Source organism: Mytilus trossulus, chromosome 10 (genome assembly GCF_036588685.1).
Source record: "Mytilus trossulus isolate FHL-02 chromosome 10, PNRI_Mtr1.1.1.hap1, whole genome shotgun sequence".
NCBI lineage: Eukaryota > Metazoa > Mollusca > Bivalvia > Mytilida > Mytilidae > Mytilus > Mytilus trossulus.
In genome coordinates, this window is record NC_086382.1 from 72854009 (window position 1) to 72870186 (window position 16178).

At 33.1% G+C, this 16178-nt stretch overlaps 1 protein-coding gene across 1 annotated transcript; it reads left to right on the forward strand.

The window, feature by feature from the left end:
• Positions 1-12255: 12255 nt before the first annotated feature.
• LOC134688142 (uncharacterized) lies at positions 12256-13542 on the forward strand. Its single transcript, XM_063548615.1, has 2 exons — positions 12256-12610; positions 13447-13542. The coding sequence occupies exons 1-2, from the start codon at positions 12278-12280 to the stop codon at positions 13540-13542; spliced, it is 429 nt and encodes a 142-aa protein (XP_063404685.1). The 5' UTR covers positions 12256-12277.
• The last annotated feature ends 2636 nt before the right edge of the window (positions 13543-16178 follow it).

Consider the following 16178-nt stretch of genomic DNA (forward strand, 5'->3'; position numbering starts at 1 on the left):
TACTTCTTTACAAGCAGAACCAAATACAATGAAAACAATGAAAGATCATGAAGTCCAAACTATGAACTGGCTTCCGAAGCTACAAAAAAAAACCTTACACATATAGATTTATTTCATCTTCAAGTCATTGTTCCCTACTTAATTGTCTATTTTACTTACTAGTACACTTGGTACAATAAAAAAAAACTGATAATAAATTGTTCAAATAAGGCCTTTGAAAATAGTGGAATTAATTACTTTTGGAGTGTCAAAAACTCGTTGAAAGTACTTGATAAATTGCATGCATATTTAGGTTATTTTGAATCTGTTCAAAGTTCTGATTTGTCTACCCTATATACCATTTTGCCTCATATTCTTATTAAGAAAAAAATCACATCCCTAATTGAATGATTGATTGTTGGTTGCTTAACGTCCAGTGGCAAATATTTCATGCATATTGAGGATGAACACATCCCTATAATTAACTGGGCATTTAAAAAATCAGAATGCGAGTACATATGTTCATTTTTTTGTTATTTTTTTTAGTAGCAATAAACAAAAGAACTATGTCAATTGGACATGCTTTGATACTATATATGCTCTTGAATTTTTACTTAATAACACTCTTTGTTCGGTTTGGAGTTCTGTGTATCGTTAATTTATTGGAATTCCAATGGGGACTAACTGTCCACCACTAATTGCGGACCTGTTTTTGTATTGTTATGAGTTACAATTTATGAACATTAGCAAAGACCCATCGAAACAACATTTGAAACAAAAATTTAACAATACTTTTAGGTATTTGGATGATATATAAGCTCTCAATAATGACGACTTCAGTATGTATACTCAAGAAATTTATCGGCCTGTTGAACTTACTTTAAATAAAGCTAATACTAACAATGACCACTGCTCTTTCTGAAGCTTAATACAAAAAATTATGATAAAAGAGATGATTTTTCATTTCCTATCATTAATTATCCATTTTTAGATGGTGACGTTCCCTTGTCACCATCTTATGGTGTTTATATATTTCAATCTGTACGATTCGCTCGTGTATGTAACAACGTATACGATTTTAGCTAGAGAAATTTCTGTTTTTTCTGAAAAATTATTACACCAGGGTTTTCGATATCACAAACTAGTCAAAACATTTACTAAATTTGATCATCGGTATACGGAAATACTTCGTAAATATAACTCATCATGCGATCCAATCATTTATTGTAATATTCTTTACAAAGCACAACAATGTCAATATTCACCTCAAAAGCTTACAAAATCTTTAAACAGACTTACTAAGAAGGGACATAGTTACGATACTGTTGTCAGGTCATTAAAGATTGCATATTTTGGCTTTAATATTGATTCACTTATAGGGTCTTTGCATCGGAACTAAACACATTTTTTTTAAACAGTTGTTGTCATAACACGGGTTATGTTCTTCTCATATATTTTATGATAGTATGATACTAACCCCCTAACGGAAGGGATTGTGCCTGATATTCATATGATGAAGAAATAATCTTTCAATCAGTTTACTTGAGGTCTGGAGCTGGCATGTCAGTTAACTGTTAGTAGTCTGTTGTTATTTATGTATTATTGCCATTTTATTTATTTTCTTTTGTAACATCTTCTGACATCGGACTCGGACTTCGCTTGAACTGAATTTAAATGCGCGTATCGTTATGCGTTTACTTTTCTACATTGGCTAGAGGTAAGGGGGGGATTGAGATCTCATAAACATGTTTAACACCGCTGCAACTTTGCGCCTGTCCCAAGTCAGGAGCATCTGGCCTTTGTTAGTATTGTATGATTTTTGGTATTAGTTTCTTGTTTATAATTCGGAGTTTAGTATGACGTCCATTATCACTGTAGTAGTATGCATATTTTTCAAGGGGCCAGCTGAAGGACGCCTCAGAGTGAGGGAGTTTCTCGCTACATTGAAGACCCATTGGTGGCTTTCGGTTGTTGTCTGCTCTATGGTCGGGTTGTTGTCGCTTTGACACATTACCCATTTCCATTCTCAATTTTATTATAGTTTATTGAATATAATAAGATCCCTATTTACGTTTTATAGCTCTTCGACTTCCGAATACAAAAATACCAACAAGTGCATGTATATTTAAACTGTCCTCACTGAGGTTCGTATACTCTCACAAATAACTGTATTTTATACACACAACTATTTTCAAATCTGAAAAGTAATGTTTAAATTCAAGTCTGCATGAGACAAATGATCCTGCTAAATTATGTTTGAGTTTTTTACTGTGATAACGTCTGTTGATGTAATTCTTAACTCAAAGTGCTAGAAATTGATTCAACAATATTCAGAAAATAATCCACAAGTTTGAAATATTGTGCCCACTAATTTTCTACAATTAATACAGTTGCTTTGGGTGTTCATGTCACGCTTTAACCACCTTTTACTTAATCTTAAGAACCCCCTTAAGATTATCTAGATTAATCGCAAGTGAAGTGGTTCGGGCGTACCATAGCCATTAGGTGTCCATATTTTGAATCTTAGTTTTCCATTGATGGATTCCAATTTTATCAATATATAACTGTTACTCTGTTTTAATGGGACTTATTAGGTCATTAGAACATCTCCCAGAGTTGTTTAAACTTAGTTAAAAATGTAGAGATTTTCTTTCGCTAGTTTGTATACAGGGCAAACTGGGTTTGCACAAAGTGTATAACATTTCTTCAGTGGCCGCCGCCTGTGAGAGATAGATAAGTCGAATTTCAATTTCCAGTTTTTCAACTGTTATTAAAGCTTTCTATGCTTCCCCGGAAATTTCAAACTGCATCCATTTCCATATTTTACTCCGAGTGTCAATACAAATACGATAAAGGCCGATTTCTCTGTATACTAAGTGACCAAAATGTATTGTTCCTCAAAATGTGTATACCGGTAGCAGACCTGCCATTCCCCCTTTTTTGTTGGGAAACAAGCTAGAAGCTCTTCCAAGTTCGGTAGACTGTATTTAAATGGATATTTTCAGTTCTATAGAGAAAAGTCCGATTGCATATTTCTATTCGATACTAACACATGATAATATCCGCTGAGTTTTGATTTTCAGATGGACGAATTGAGTGCAGGACTCTTTTTGGATTGTCTTATGTGTAGCTCTGCTTCTATAAGGAGGGTACACATAACAATTGTAGTGAGTATACTGCTTCTCAGATGATGTTCCTGTTGGTAAACAAATAAAGGAAACAGTAGTATACAGGCGTTCAAAAGTCATAAATCGATTGAGAGATAACACATCTGAATAAAACGTGAATATTTGAAGTCACACAAGGACTTCATTTGGCCAGTAGTAAGATGTTAATATGATAAATCAACCCTCATCAACACATCTACAAGGCTTCTCAGAGGGCGTCGTGAAAACCAGTTGCCAATTGCTCGTGAACGATATTGTAGATATAAGAAAACTAGAGGCTCCAAAGAGCCTGTGTCGCTCACCTTGGTCTATGTGAAAATTAAACAAAGGACGCAGATGAATTCATGACAAAATTGTGTTTTCGTGATGGTGATGTTTTTGTACATTTTACTTTACTGAACATTCTTGCTGCTTACAATTATCTCTATTTATAAAGAACTTGGCCCCGTAGTTTCAGTGGAAAATGTTAGTAAAAATTTACAAATTTTATGAAAACTGTTATAAATTGACTATAAAGGACAATAACTCCTTAGGGGGTCAATTGACCATTTTGGTCATGTTGACTTATTTTATGTCTTACTTTACTGTACATTATTGCTGTATACAGTTTATCTCTATCTATAATAATATTCAAGATAATAATAAAAAACGGCAAAATTTCCTTAAAATAACCAATTCAGGGGGCAGCAACCTAACAAGAGGTTGTCCGATCCATTTAAAAATTTCAGGTAAGATAGATCTTTACCTGATAAACAATTTAAAAGTGGTCAGATTGCTCAAAATGCATTTGAGTTATGAGCCAAAAACTGCATTTTACCCCTTTGTTCCATTTTTAGCCATTGTGGCCATCTTGGTTGGTTAGCCAGGTCACGCCACACATTTTTTAAACTAGATACCCCAAAGATGATTGTGGCTAAGCTTGGATTAATTTACTAAACTCCTAAAGGGGTCAACTGACCATTCTGGTCATTTGACTTATTTGTTAATCTTACTTTGCTGAACATTTTTGCTGTTTACAGTTTATCTCTACCTATAATAATATTCAAGATAATAACCAAAAACAGCAAAATCTCCTTAAAATTACCGATTCAGGGGCAGCAACCCAATAACGGGTTGTCGGATTCACCTGAAAATTTCAGGGCAGATAGATCTTGACAATTTTACCCCCATGTCAGATTTGCTCTAAATACTTTGCTTTTTGAGTTGTAAGCCAAAAACTGCATTTTACCCCTGTTCTATTTTTAGCCATGGCGGCCATCTTGGTTGGTTGGCCTGGTCACGCCACACAATTTTTAAACTAGATACCCCAAAGATGATTGTAGCCAAGTTTGGATTAATTTGGCCTAGTAGTTTCAGAGGAGAAGATTTTTGTAAAAGATTCCTGAGATTAACAAAACATGGCTAAAAATTGGCTATAAAGGGCAATAACTCCTATAGGGGTCAACTGACCATTTTAGTCATGTTGAAATATTTGTAAATCGTACTTTGCTACGTTAGTAAAAATTTACAAATTTAATGAAAATTGTTATAAATTGACTATAAAGTACAATAACTCCTTAGGGGGTCAATTGACCATTTTGGTCATGTTGACTTATTTTATGTCTTACTTTATTGTACATTATTGCTGTTTACAGTTTATCTCTATCTATAATAATATTCAAGATAATAACCAAAAACAGCAAAATTTCCGTAAAATTACCAATTTAGGGGCAGCAACCCAACAAAGGGTTGTCCGATTCATCTGAAAATTTCAGGGCAGATAGATCTTGACCTGATAAACAATTTTATCCCATTCAGATTTGCTCTTAATGCTTTGGGTTTTGAGTTAAAAGCCAAAAACTGCATTTTACCCCTATGTTCTATTTTTAGCCATGTCGACCATCTTGGTTTGTTGACCGGGTCACGCCACACATTTTTAAACTAGATACCCCAATGATGATTGTGGCCAAGTTTGGTTTAATTTGGCCCAGTAGTTTCAGAGGAGAAGATTTTTGTAAAAGTTAACAACGACGGACGATGACGACGGACGACGGACGACAAGTGATGAGAAAAGCTCACTTGTCCCATTGGACCAGGTGAGCTAAAAAGGAAGTCTTTATGTCAGAGTTAAATCAAAAGGACTTTATTTCTATCCCTGACAGAATTAAAGTGTTAATATCAGATTTTTTATCAAAAGGACGTTATTCTGTCCCGGACAGAGTTGATAACTTACAATTGAAAGAATATCTTAACAATTTAGATATATCCATCAGGGCGAAAGAACAATTTTCTAACAAGTAAAGGACAACATTAACACTCAGGAAACATAAATAGTGTTGACTCAGATGAGAAACAAGAAGATATCGAAATTCCAGGACAGTTTTAAAAGGAAACACGTACATGGATTCCTCAAACCCAGTAAATGTGCCACTTTAAAAAAATACTAGCAAACCATTTTTTAACCAGAAACGGTCATTTTGATCTGAAAAGCTCTTGAGGTAGCATAAGACAAAGATTTAATAACTCCAACTACCAAGTTTTAAAATGCTAAAACTTTCTTAATTATGCTTAAAAATTTATAAAAGTAGTAGTTTTGGATAGCCAACAGATAACTCTTTCAAATAAAGGCAATTTTTAGTATTATGCAACAATTATGCAACCAATTACAATGTTAACTGTGTCTAAAATATTTTTCACCAAATTTCCACGGTATTCCTAGTGGGTTGATTATTATATATATTGTTCCTATGGCCATTATCTAAAAACGGGTGTCTCAGATTTCAGATAGAATGTATATAACAAATTTAACACCTAATTAAACATTATCTTCTTTTATGTTGTTAGGATGTTTACACTAATTAGAGATCAATAAGAGAAAGGAATACAATAGGGACAATTTGGGACACCCTTTTGAAGCCCATGATGTGTTGCTTAAGATTTCGTTAAAATTTTCTGTATAGTTAAAGAGATGATAGAGCTTAATTCATTCAAGTGAAATGATCGATATATTGCCACTAATTACAAAATAATTGATTACATAATGATTGCATAATACAAAAATTGCATTCATTTAAAAGATTTATCCTGTATCTATCTATATTTGCCTCTTTTATTGTTTTTATGCATTGATAAGAAAGTTACAGTCTTTTAAAGGTTAGTGATTGGTAGTAACAAAATCTTTGTAGTGTGCTACCTTAATAGACTGAATAATAAATGAATAATTGTTGAGGCCATCTTCAGTCTTTCAGATTTTGTTATTAGCTCACCGGGCCCGAAGGGCCAAGTGAGCTTTTCTAATCACTTGGTGTCCGTCGTCCGTCGTCGTCAATCGTCCGTCGTCTGTCGTCCGTCGTCCGGCGTTAACTTTTACAAAAATCTTCTCCTCTGAAACTACTGGGTCAAATTAAACCAAACTTGGCCACAATCATCATTGATGTATCTAGTTTAAAAACTGTGTTTTTTTACCCGGTCAACCAACCAAGATGGCCGCCATGGCTAAAAATAGAACATAGGGGTAAAATGCAGTTTTTGGCTTATAACTCAAAAACCAAAGCATTTAGAGAAAATCTGACACCGGGTAAAATTGTTTTTCAGGTCAAGATCTATCTGCCCTGAAATTTTTAGATGAATCAGACAACCCATTGTTGGGTTGCTGCCCCTAAATTGGTAATTTTAAGGAAATTTTACTGTTTTTGGTTATTATCTTGAATATTATTATAGATGGAGATAAACTGTAAACAGCAATAATGTTCAGCAAAGTGAGATTTACAAATAAGTTAACATGACCAAAATGGTCAGTTGACCGCTTTAGGAGTAATTGCCCTTTATAGTAAATTTTTAACCATTTTTCGTAAATCTCCATGATCTTTTCCAAAAATCTTCTCCTCTGAAACTACCGGGCCAAATTAATCCAAACTTGGCCACAATTATCTTTGGGGTATTAATTTTTAAAAATGTGTCCGGTGACCCAGCATCAAACCAAGATGGCTGCCACGGCTAAAAATAGAACATGAAGGTTAAATGCAGTTTTTGGTTATTACTCAAAAACCAAAACCTTTAGAGCAAATCTGACATGAGGGAAAAATTGTTTATATGGTCAAGATCTATCTGCCCTGAAATTTTCAGATGAATGGGACAACCCGTTGTTGGGTTGCTGCCCCTGAATTGGTAATTTTAAGGAAATTTTGCTGTTTTTGGATATTATCTTGAATATTATTATGGATAGAGATAAACTGTAAACAGCAATAATGTTCAGCAAAGTAAGATTTACAAATAAGTCACGAGGACCAAAATGGTCAGTTGACCCCTTTGTGAGTTATTGCTCTTTATAGTCAATTTTTAACCATTTTTCGTAAATCTCCATGATCTTTTACAAAAATCTTCTCCTCTGAAACTACTTGGCTAAATTTTACCAAACATAGGGAGAATCATTATTAGGCTACCTAGTTTAAAAATTGTGTTTTGTGACCGGACAAACCAACCAAGATGGCCGCTACGTCTAAAAATAGAACGTAGGGGTAAAATGCAGTTTTTGGCTTATAACTCAAAAACCAAAGCATTTAGAGCAAATCTGTGGAGTGGTAAAATTGTTTATCTGGTCAAGATCTATCTGCCCTGATATTTTTAGATGAATCGGACTCGTTGTTAGGTTGCTGCCCTCAAATTGGTAATTTTAAGGAAATTTTGCTGTTTTGGGTTATCTTGAATATTATCATTGATAGAGATAAACTGTAACAGCATTAATGTTCAGCAAAGTGAGATTTACAAAAAAGTCAACAGGACCAAAATGGTCAGTTGACCCCTTTATGAGTTATTGCTCTTTATAGTCAATTTTTAACCATTTTTCGTAAATCTCCATGATCTTTTACAAAAATCTTCTCCTCTGAAACTACTTGGCCAAATTTTACCAAACATAGGGAGAATCATTATTAGGCTACCTTGTTTAAAAATTGTGTTTTGTGACCGGGCAAACCAACCAAGATGGCCGCTACGGCTAAAAATAGAACGTAGGGGTAAAATGCAGTTTTTGGCTTATAACTAAAAAACCAAAGCATTTAGAGCAAATCTGTGGAGGGGTAAAATTGTTTATCTGGTCAAGATCTATCTGCCCTGAATTTTTTAGATGAATCGGACTCGTTGTTAGGTTGCTGCCCTCAAATTGGTAATTTTGAGGAAATTTTGCTGTTTTGGGTTATCTTGAATATTATCATTGATAGAGATAAACTGTAACAGCATTAATGTTCAGAAAAGTGAGATTTACAAAAAAGTCAACAGGACCAAAATGGTCAGTTGACCCCTTTATGAGTTATTGCTCTTTATAGTCAATTTTTAACCATTTTTCGTAAATCTCCATGATCTTTTACAAAAATCTTCTCCTCTGAAACTACTTGGCCAAATTTTACCAAACATAGGGAGAATCATTATTAGGCTACCTAGTTTAAAAATTGTGTTTTGTGACCGGGCAAACCAACCAAGATGGCCGCTACGGCTAAAAATAGAACGTAGGGGTAAAATGCAGTTTTTGGCTTATAACTCAAAAACCAAAGCATTTAGAGCAAATCTGTGGAGGGGTAAAATTGTTTATCTGGTCAAGATCTATCTGCCCTGAATTTTTTAGATGAATCGGACTCGTTGTTAGGTTGCTGCCCTCAAATTGGTAATTTTAAGGAAATTTTGCTGTTTTGTGTTATTATCTTGAATATTATCATAGATAGAGATAAACTGTAAACAGCAATAATGTACAGCAATTTAAGACTAAAAAATAAGTCAAAATGACCAAAATAGTCAATTGACCCCCTAAGAAGTTATTGTTCTTTATTATCAATTTTTAACAATTTTAATAAAATTTGTAAATTTTTACTAACATTTTCACTGAAACTACACGGACAAGTTCATTATAGATAGAGATAATTGTAAGTAGCAAGAATGTTCAGTAAAGTAAGATGTACAAACACATCACAATCACCTAAACACAATTTTGTCATGAACTGTCTGTTTCCTTTATTAAATTCACATATACCAAGGTGAGCGACACAGGCTCTTTAGAGCCTCTAGTTAGTTTTTCCACTGCGGTAAATCTAGAACTCATCGAAGAATGTATCGACGTCGTTCGAACTCTCCTTTCCAGGTCAACCGTACCGACTATCCGTAGACATACAATACCCAAAAGTATGTTGATGAGGACTGATTTATGATCTAAATTAAGCTCGTCGTCAGAAGACTGCTGTGAGGGCTGTGGATAAGAACGATGTATAGCTTGCAGTCAAATACTGCACACAAAGACTTTCCATAGGTAATCGAATTAAAACAAAAAAGTAAAATCACAAAAATACTGAACTCCGAGGAAAATTAAAAACGGAAAGTCCTGAATCAAATGGCAAAATCAAGTGACAAAACACACCAAACGAATGGACAACTGTCATATCCTGACTTGGTACAGGCATTTTCAAATGTAGAAAATGGCGAATTAAACCTTGTTTTATACCGCTAAACCTCTCACTAGTATGACAGTCGCATAAAATTCCGTTATATTTACAACGATGCGACATAATAGGTAAAATGGTCAAAATATGGGTACAGCATTCATCACAGTGTTTTAATCTTAAAACAAACAAGCATTTACACTAATGCACACAAAGCATGTATCAAATAAAAAAAAAATACATTCATTGCTTCGTATGCATGACGTCAGAAAATGTAAACGTCAAATAGGAAGAAATTTTGTCGTCAATGTATATTAGAAAATACTTAATTTTACATAGGGAATGGTGGTATACAGAGTTTAAAATAAAAAGTTATGTTATAATTAATTTCAGAAACAGACCGAAATTTAAAACTATTCAGAAGTTCTTTAGAACTTCAAAGTACACCATATTTTGCAAGACTACACGAACTCCATATCTGCTTCAGCCTACATGTGTCAAACAGTATGTTGGAAAGTCAAATCGGTGATTTGTTAAGCAAATGTCTGTCACCATCGTCGTAAAGATATTCTGGTCATTCTAAAGCATATCTGAACCGAATGACTTTCACCATCATGAATCCCATTATACTTCGTGGGAAGAGAGAATCAATATGACAAATAATCATGGAATACCTATCGTTTGATTTTACTTTATTTATAAGAAGTTAACGATTATTGAATTATATAACATTTGTAATTAATAATGAAAATCTGAATACCGAATGAAAGATAACCCTGACCTTGACCCAAACGATGTTCGGCATTTAATTTGTATGATAGCAATGACGCTGCTTGATAATACTATCAGGTAATGAGATAAAAAAAAAAAAAAAGGTGCTCGATGTCGTATCAACTGAATTATTTGAAAACCATATACACGCAACTTTTACATTTATAATTTATATAAAGTTGCATAGATAATAAACGTATAGCAATAAAATATGGCGAGATGATAGTTATGTTAGTGTGACACGAAGTTATCATCCAAAGGAAAATGAATGAGCAAGTCTCTGCAAGGCTATTAGCAAAAACCTATTTTATAGAAGAAAGAAAACAACGATAAGGAATACATAACGTTTAAGGTAAAAACTGGAGTTACATTTAAAATTTATTATAAACAATATATATTCGATAGATCCGATACTTATTAAATTTCACATGTTGCAACTTAACGTCGGGAATATATGTAATATGTTGAATTATTGAATATAACATGTTGGTCATCATAAGCAGGAATAATAAAATTACATGTTATTAACTGTTTACAGTAGAAAATGAAATTATCATTTAAATAGGAGAATTTAAACATAAGTGCATAAAAAGTACGAACTATATCGAAAAGTAGAAAATAAATAGATCGACAGGGTTGCGTTCAATATTGTAACGGCTACGTAGTGTTATGTTGATTTTTGTCGACCAAATGAGTAGCTGGCCTAGTTGCTATCAATATCTATGTAGCAGCTATGCTAGATACACGTTCAATAGTCTTAAATCTACGACCAGCCGTATGTAGGCGCTACGATATTGAACGCAACCCCGCTTATTAAAAGAATATCGACGGCTCCATAAAAGAGCTATTGATAGATAGGCCGACGGATGGATCTCAAATGTTCATCACGTTATTAAATTGAAAGATTGATTTCAGATGCTTTTTGAACTCGATTATCAAATAGAACACAATGTTGACTGCTGTACCCGTAATTTGGACATTTAAACACGTGTGTTCTCACATCGTCATCAATATAATGGAATTTTGAAGCGACTGTTTTACAGGTGAGAGGTCTATCTAGCTCTAAAACCTTGTTTAATAGACCAATTCCTACATACGAAATGACTGTACCAAGTTAGGAATATGACAGTTGTTATCCATTCGTTTGATGTGTTTGAGCATTTGACTTAGTCATTTCATTAGGGACCTTCCATTTTGAATTTTCCTCGGAGTTTGGTATTTTCGTCATTTTTCATTTTTCATTTTCCCAAAAAATGTTTTCAAAGATTTAGATTTAGTATGTATATGTTTCATGGAATTTGTAAAACCAGGGATTTTGTAAAATCACCGGACTATTTAGTGATTTTGTAAACTCACTAACAGTTTCAGTGGTTTTGTAAAATCCCTGAAATTGTTAGGGATTTTACAAACTCACTGAAAATAGGTCTATATATATAGGATTTTGTTAAATCCATGAATACAATAAAGTATAACTTTCTTTCAGAAATGTGTTTTTCTTAATATAAACATATTAGGGATTTTGTAAAATCACTAGTCAAAATCAGGGATTTTCTAAATTCCCTGAAATTTTAGTGATTTTACAAAATCCCTGATTTCACAAATTTCCTATAACATATACATATTAATTTATACAAAACTTAACTTAGCGTAAAATTAAAAAAAAAAATTATAAAATCGATAAAAGACAGAACATATTGCCAATGCTTTAAAACTGTTTTTCTTTCCCTTCGGTATACTTATGATAACATTTAGGTAATATAACAGCTACTGAAACATATCTCAATATTTTACACAATTATCCATGTTTTTCTTAAATAAAAAATCGTTTTGGCATTCTGAATCAGATTGTTTTTGGATGCATTTCATTTTGATAAATAATTCAAATGTGCACTATCCTTAAAATAGGTATAAAGCTGTTGCACAGTTGATATGCTATGACAGTGTCTTGTTGAGAGTACCATGTCTATGTTTGGTATCTTTCTCGTTTTACCTGTTATAGATGGATTTTCCATGAAAGAATATTGTCACAAAAATGACTTCAGTTGTAAGCAACCATTTTTTAAACAACAAGGGAAACTTGAGTTTGCACGATGCAGTTCAATAAATGTCCTTCGCAGAATGTTGAGACTTGGTATGGTAGATTGTGTTAGAGAATGTCTGGTCACTTCACAATGTAAAGGCATTAACTATCGTCCAGACTGGCAAATGTGCGACGTTGTTGGCGAAATAACACAGGGAGATTTGGAAGTAGAAGATGGATGTATGTATAGCTATATATCAACCTGGCCAGAGGTAACTAAATTCGTTACATTGATCTTCATTTTTGTTCGATTTTGATTTTTTTTTAAACTGAACGTTAATTCATCTTTTTCATTTTAAATACTAGGTAGTTGATATCGCCTTTTATAATAGAACTTGAATATCATTTGAACGGATTAATATACTTGTAATTCATTTTTTTTATACAAATAAGGCCGTTTGTTTTCTCGTTTGAATTGTTTTACATTGTCATATTAGGGCCTTTTATAGCTGACTATGCAATATGGGCTTTGTTCATTGTTGAAGGCCGCACGGTTGTTAATGTCTGTGTTATTTTGGTCTCTTGTGGACAGTTGTCTCATTGGCAATCATACCACATCTATAATAATTTTTCATTGCAAAACATTTCATTTATCATTCATCATTTTTTTCTTATCAGTTGAAGAATGGATGGTGGATGAATATGTATCAATCTACAAATGTATACGTATTTTCACTTTTGTTATAAAATCCTAGTTTTAAATTTACTTTTGAGTCCCATTATCCGAAGGAGGAACATTCTAACATATTCCACGGGAATTTTCTTATCCCAGACAAAGATCACTATAACCTTTGGCATTACTTTGTGTCCTCAATGCGCTTGAACTTGCTCTAACTTTATTGATCGGAGCGTCACTGGTGAGTTTTTTAAGACAAAACGCGCGTCTGGCGTATGAAATTATAAGCCTGGTACCTTTGATAACGTTATAGGTATTTTATTAATACATACAAAAAGTATTCCATGATTGAAAATAAATACATAATAATCAGTGTTTTGATCTCAGAACTGTTTTCCGTCATCTATTTTTACTTTCTCTTTGTAATTATAGAGTTTAGCAGGAGTATGTCGAGCCGACCATTGCGCTATAGGAGACAAATGTTTATTTGAAGATAACAAAGTTCGATGTGAACAAGTTTGTAAGTAATCAATGTATTAACTTTCTTTTCTGTGGACAGACTTATTGTACTTTTACTTCTTATTATTGTTCTATCACCAAACCCTTTTCATACAGTAAATGGAGATTTTCAAATATGTCGCTTAGATCTTTTCTTAGTTATGGACAAATTTATTTTTCCAAATTGCTTGTTCAATTTTCAAGACATTTCGTTCAATTTATACAAATTCGATACTTACTGCGACTCCATATGAGAGTTAATGCCACCTGTGTATTAGACATACGAAATATATGAAACCAACCTATAGGGACTTTCCGTTTAAAATGTTCCTCGGAGTTCGGTATTTTTGTAATTGTACTTTTTACTGCCAATATAAAGTCAACACAAATAATGTGGCAATTCAAGTTGAATTATATATGAATGGTGAACTAGCAATGATGCAATCAGAGGTTTGGACTTGAAGCCATCAATATTGAGATAATGCAACACGTGTTTGCAATTGAAAATTTAATTTGCTTTTGATTATGTATGGGTATGAGAAATTATAGGTACATACTGATCTTTAGAATAGGAAAGTATTTTCGAGTTAATAGATCTATGATGAAGGATATGTATCTCCCTCATGCAAAGCTCTGATTCCTTTTACGAATTTGGCTTTACTTTTTGGACCTTTTGGATTATAGCTCTTCATCTTTTATATATGCTTTGGATTTCAAATATTTTGGTCACGAGCATCACTGAAGAGACATGTATTGTCGAAATGCGCATCTGGTGCAACAAAATTGGTACCGTTGATTTTATTACTACCACTGGGTCGATGCCTCTGCTGGTGGACTATTAGTCCCCGAGGGTATCACCAGCCCAGTAGCCAGTACTTCGGTACTGGCATGAAAATACGGATTTTATGTGTTATTGAAATTTGCTGTTACAAAATATTAGGAATTATTATAAATTAAGGAATGTATCTCCCTCATGCAAAGCTCTGATTCCTTTTACGAATTTGGCTTTACTTTTTGGACCTTTTGGATTATAGCTCTTCATCTTTTATATATGCTTTGGATTTCAAATATTTTGGTCACGAGCATCACTGAAGAGACATGTATTGTCGAAATGCGCATCTGGTGCAACAAAATTGGTACCGTTGATTTTATATTGCTCAAGTTGATGGCATTGAAAAAGTTTAAGGATGGATTTTAGCACACACATAATGTTGTTTGGTTAAACATGTTTGTAAGGGATCAGCCTTCAAATTACTATAACACTCAGTTGTAAAAGAGCTAAACTAATAGTATCGAAAATTTAAAAAAGACTTAATTGAAAAGTTCAATAACACAAATACCGAACTTAGAGGAAAATTCAAAACTGAAAGTCCGTCATCAAATGGTTAAGTGGTTATCGTTATTTGTTCATTTTTTCCTTTTATTGTTTTGTTTACAAATGAGACTGTTTCAATGCTATACTTTTTTTGTCATGTTGATGCCTTTTAGTTCACTGTACTCCATTATGTTAGTCTTATTGTTGAAGCCTATTGTATGGTAACCAATAGTTGCTCATATCTACGTCATTATGTTACTGTCGTGAAAAATAAAAAAATATAAAATAAGAAGAAACTTTCGATACTTCAAAACAAAATATAGATCTGGAAACTAGATTAATGGAAAATTGAAAACCCAAGTCTGGGTTGCTATAACATTTATATGTACCTTATTGAAGGTTGAAAGTAAATATAACATGTGTTCTTCAGATTTGTTTTTATATCAAGGCAAAGTCATAATTAGCCGTTAAGGTATCAAAGTCAAGAACAGCGAATTAAGCAAATATTTTCATACATATTCTTAGTAAAAAGTACACTTTCGCATAACAGATTGTGTAGATAATCCAAACGCAAATAATGCGATTTCTGATGAGAAGTTCGGAAATCATAAAAACCTCGGAGCTGGATTGAAGTTTCGGTGCAAGGATGGCTATAAACTCCAGGGACATCCGTACTCATTTTGCTTACATTCAGGAAGATGGGACACTAAGTTTCGATGCATTTTGAATAGTACAGGTAAATTATATTTAAAAGCAATATACAAGGTGATATTGTTCTACATACATAATTTATAAAATGAAAACGAAAGAAAATGTGCATACATTCAATCACGACAAATAATTTATACAATTTGGAAAAATTCTACCAGATGTATTTGGCTTTGGTTTGTCCAGTTTTTCAAAAAGCACTGTTAAAGTCAGAATTTCTCTTCCATAGACTCAATGTAAAACAAAATGCGGTAAAATAAAAAAAAAACTACCTACCCTTTTTTTTTTAAAGATAATAGGAAACACACATACTATTATTTTTTTACTAATAGGCCAGCGATATTTTGTCGATGGAAAGCTAAACTTTCTATGTGAATATCGTTTAGGCAACGAAATATGCAATATACTATTTCATATATTTCCGAGTCAAACAATTTGTATGGCTGATCAAATTGAAATATCAAGAATATAGAACTTTATGCAGCAAATCAGGAACAGATTGAAAAATATTCGGTTGCATTTTTTTCCAGCACAAATCTTGATTCTATCAATTTTGATGTAACATTTTTCATCACACATCAAACTTCATCGAAATTTTAAGTAATACAATCGGTTCCTCTCGCCTGTTATATCGGTACTATAT

Excerpts from the sequence above, each read along its gene's own strand:
- LOC134688142 (XM_063548615.1), top strand. The coding sequence starts at position 12,278 with ATGTCTATGTTTGGTATCTTTCTCGTTTTACCTGTTATAGATGGATTT. Across the intron at positions 12,611-13,446 it reads ATATATCAACCTGGCCAGAG|AGTTTAGCAGGAGTATGTCG; the intron begins GTAACTAAATTC and ends TTGTAATTATAG.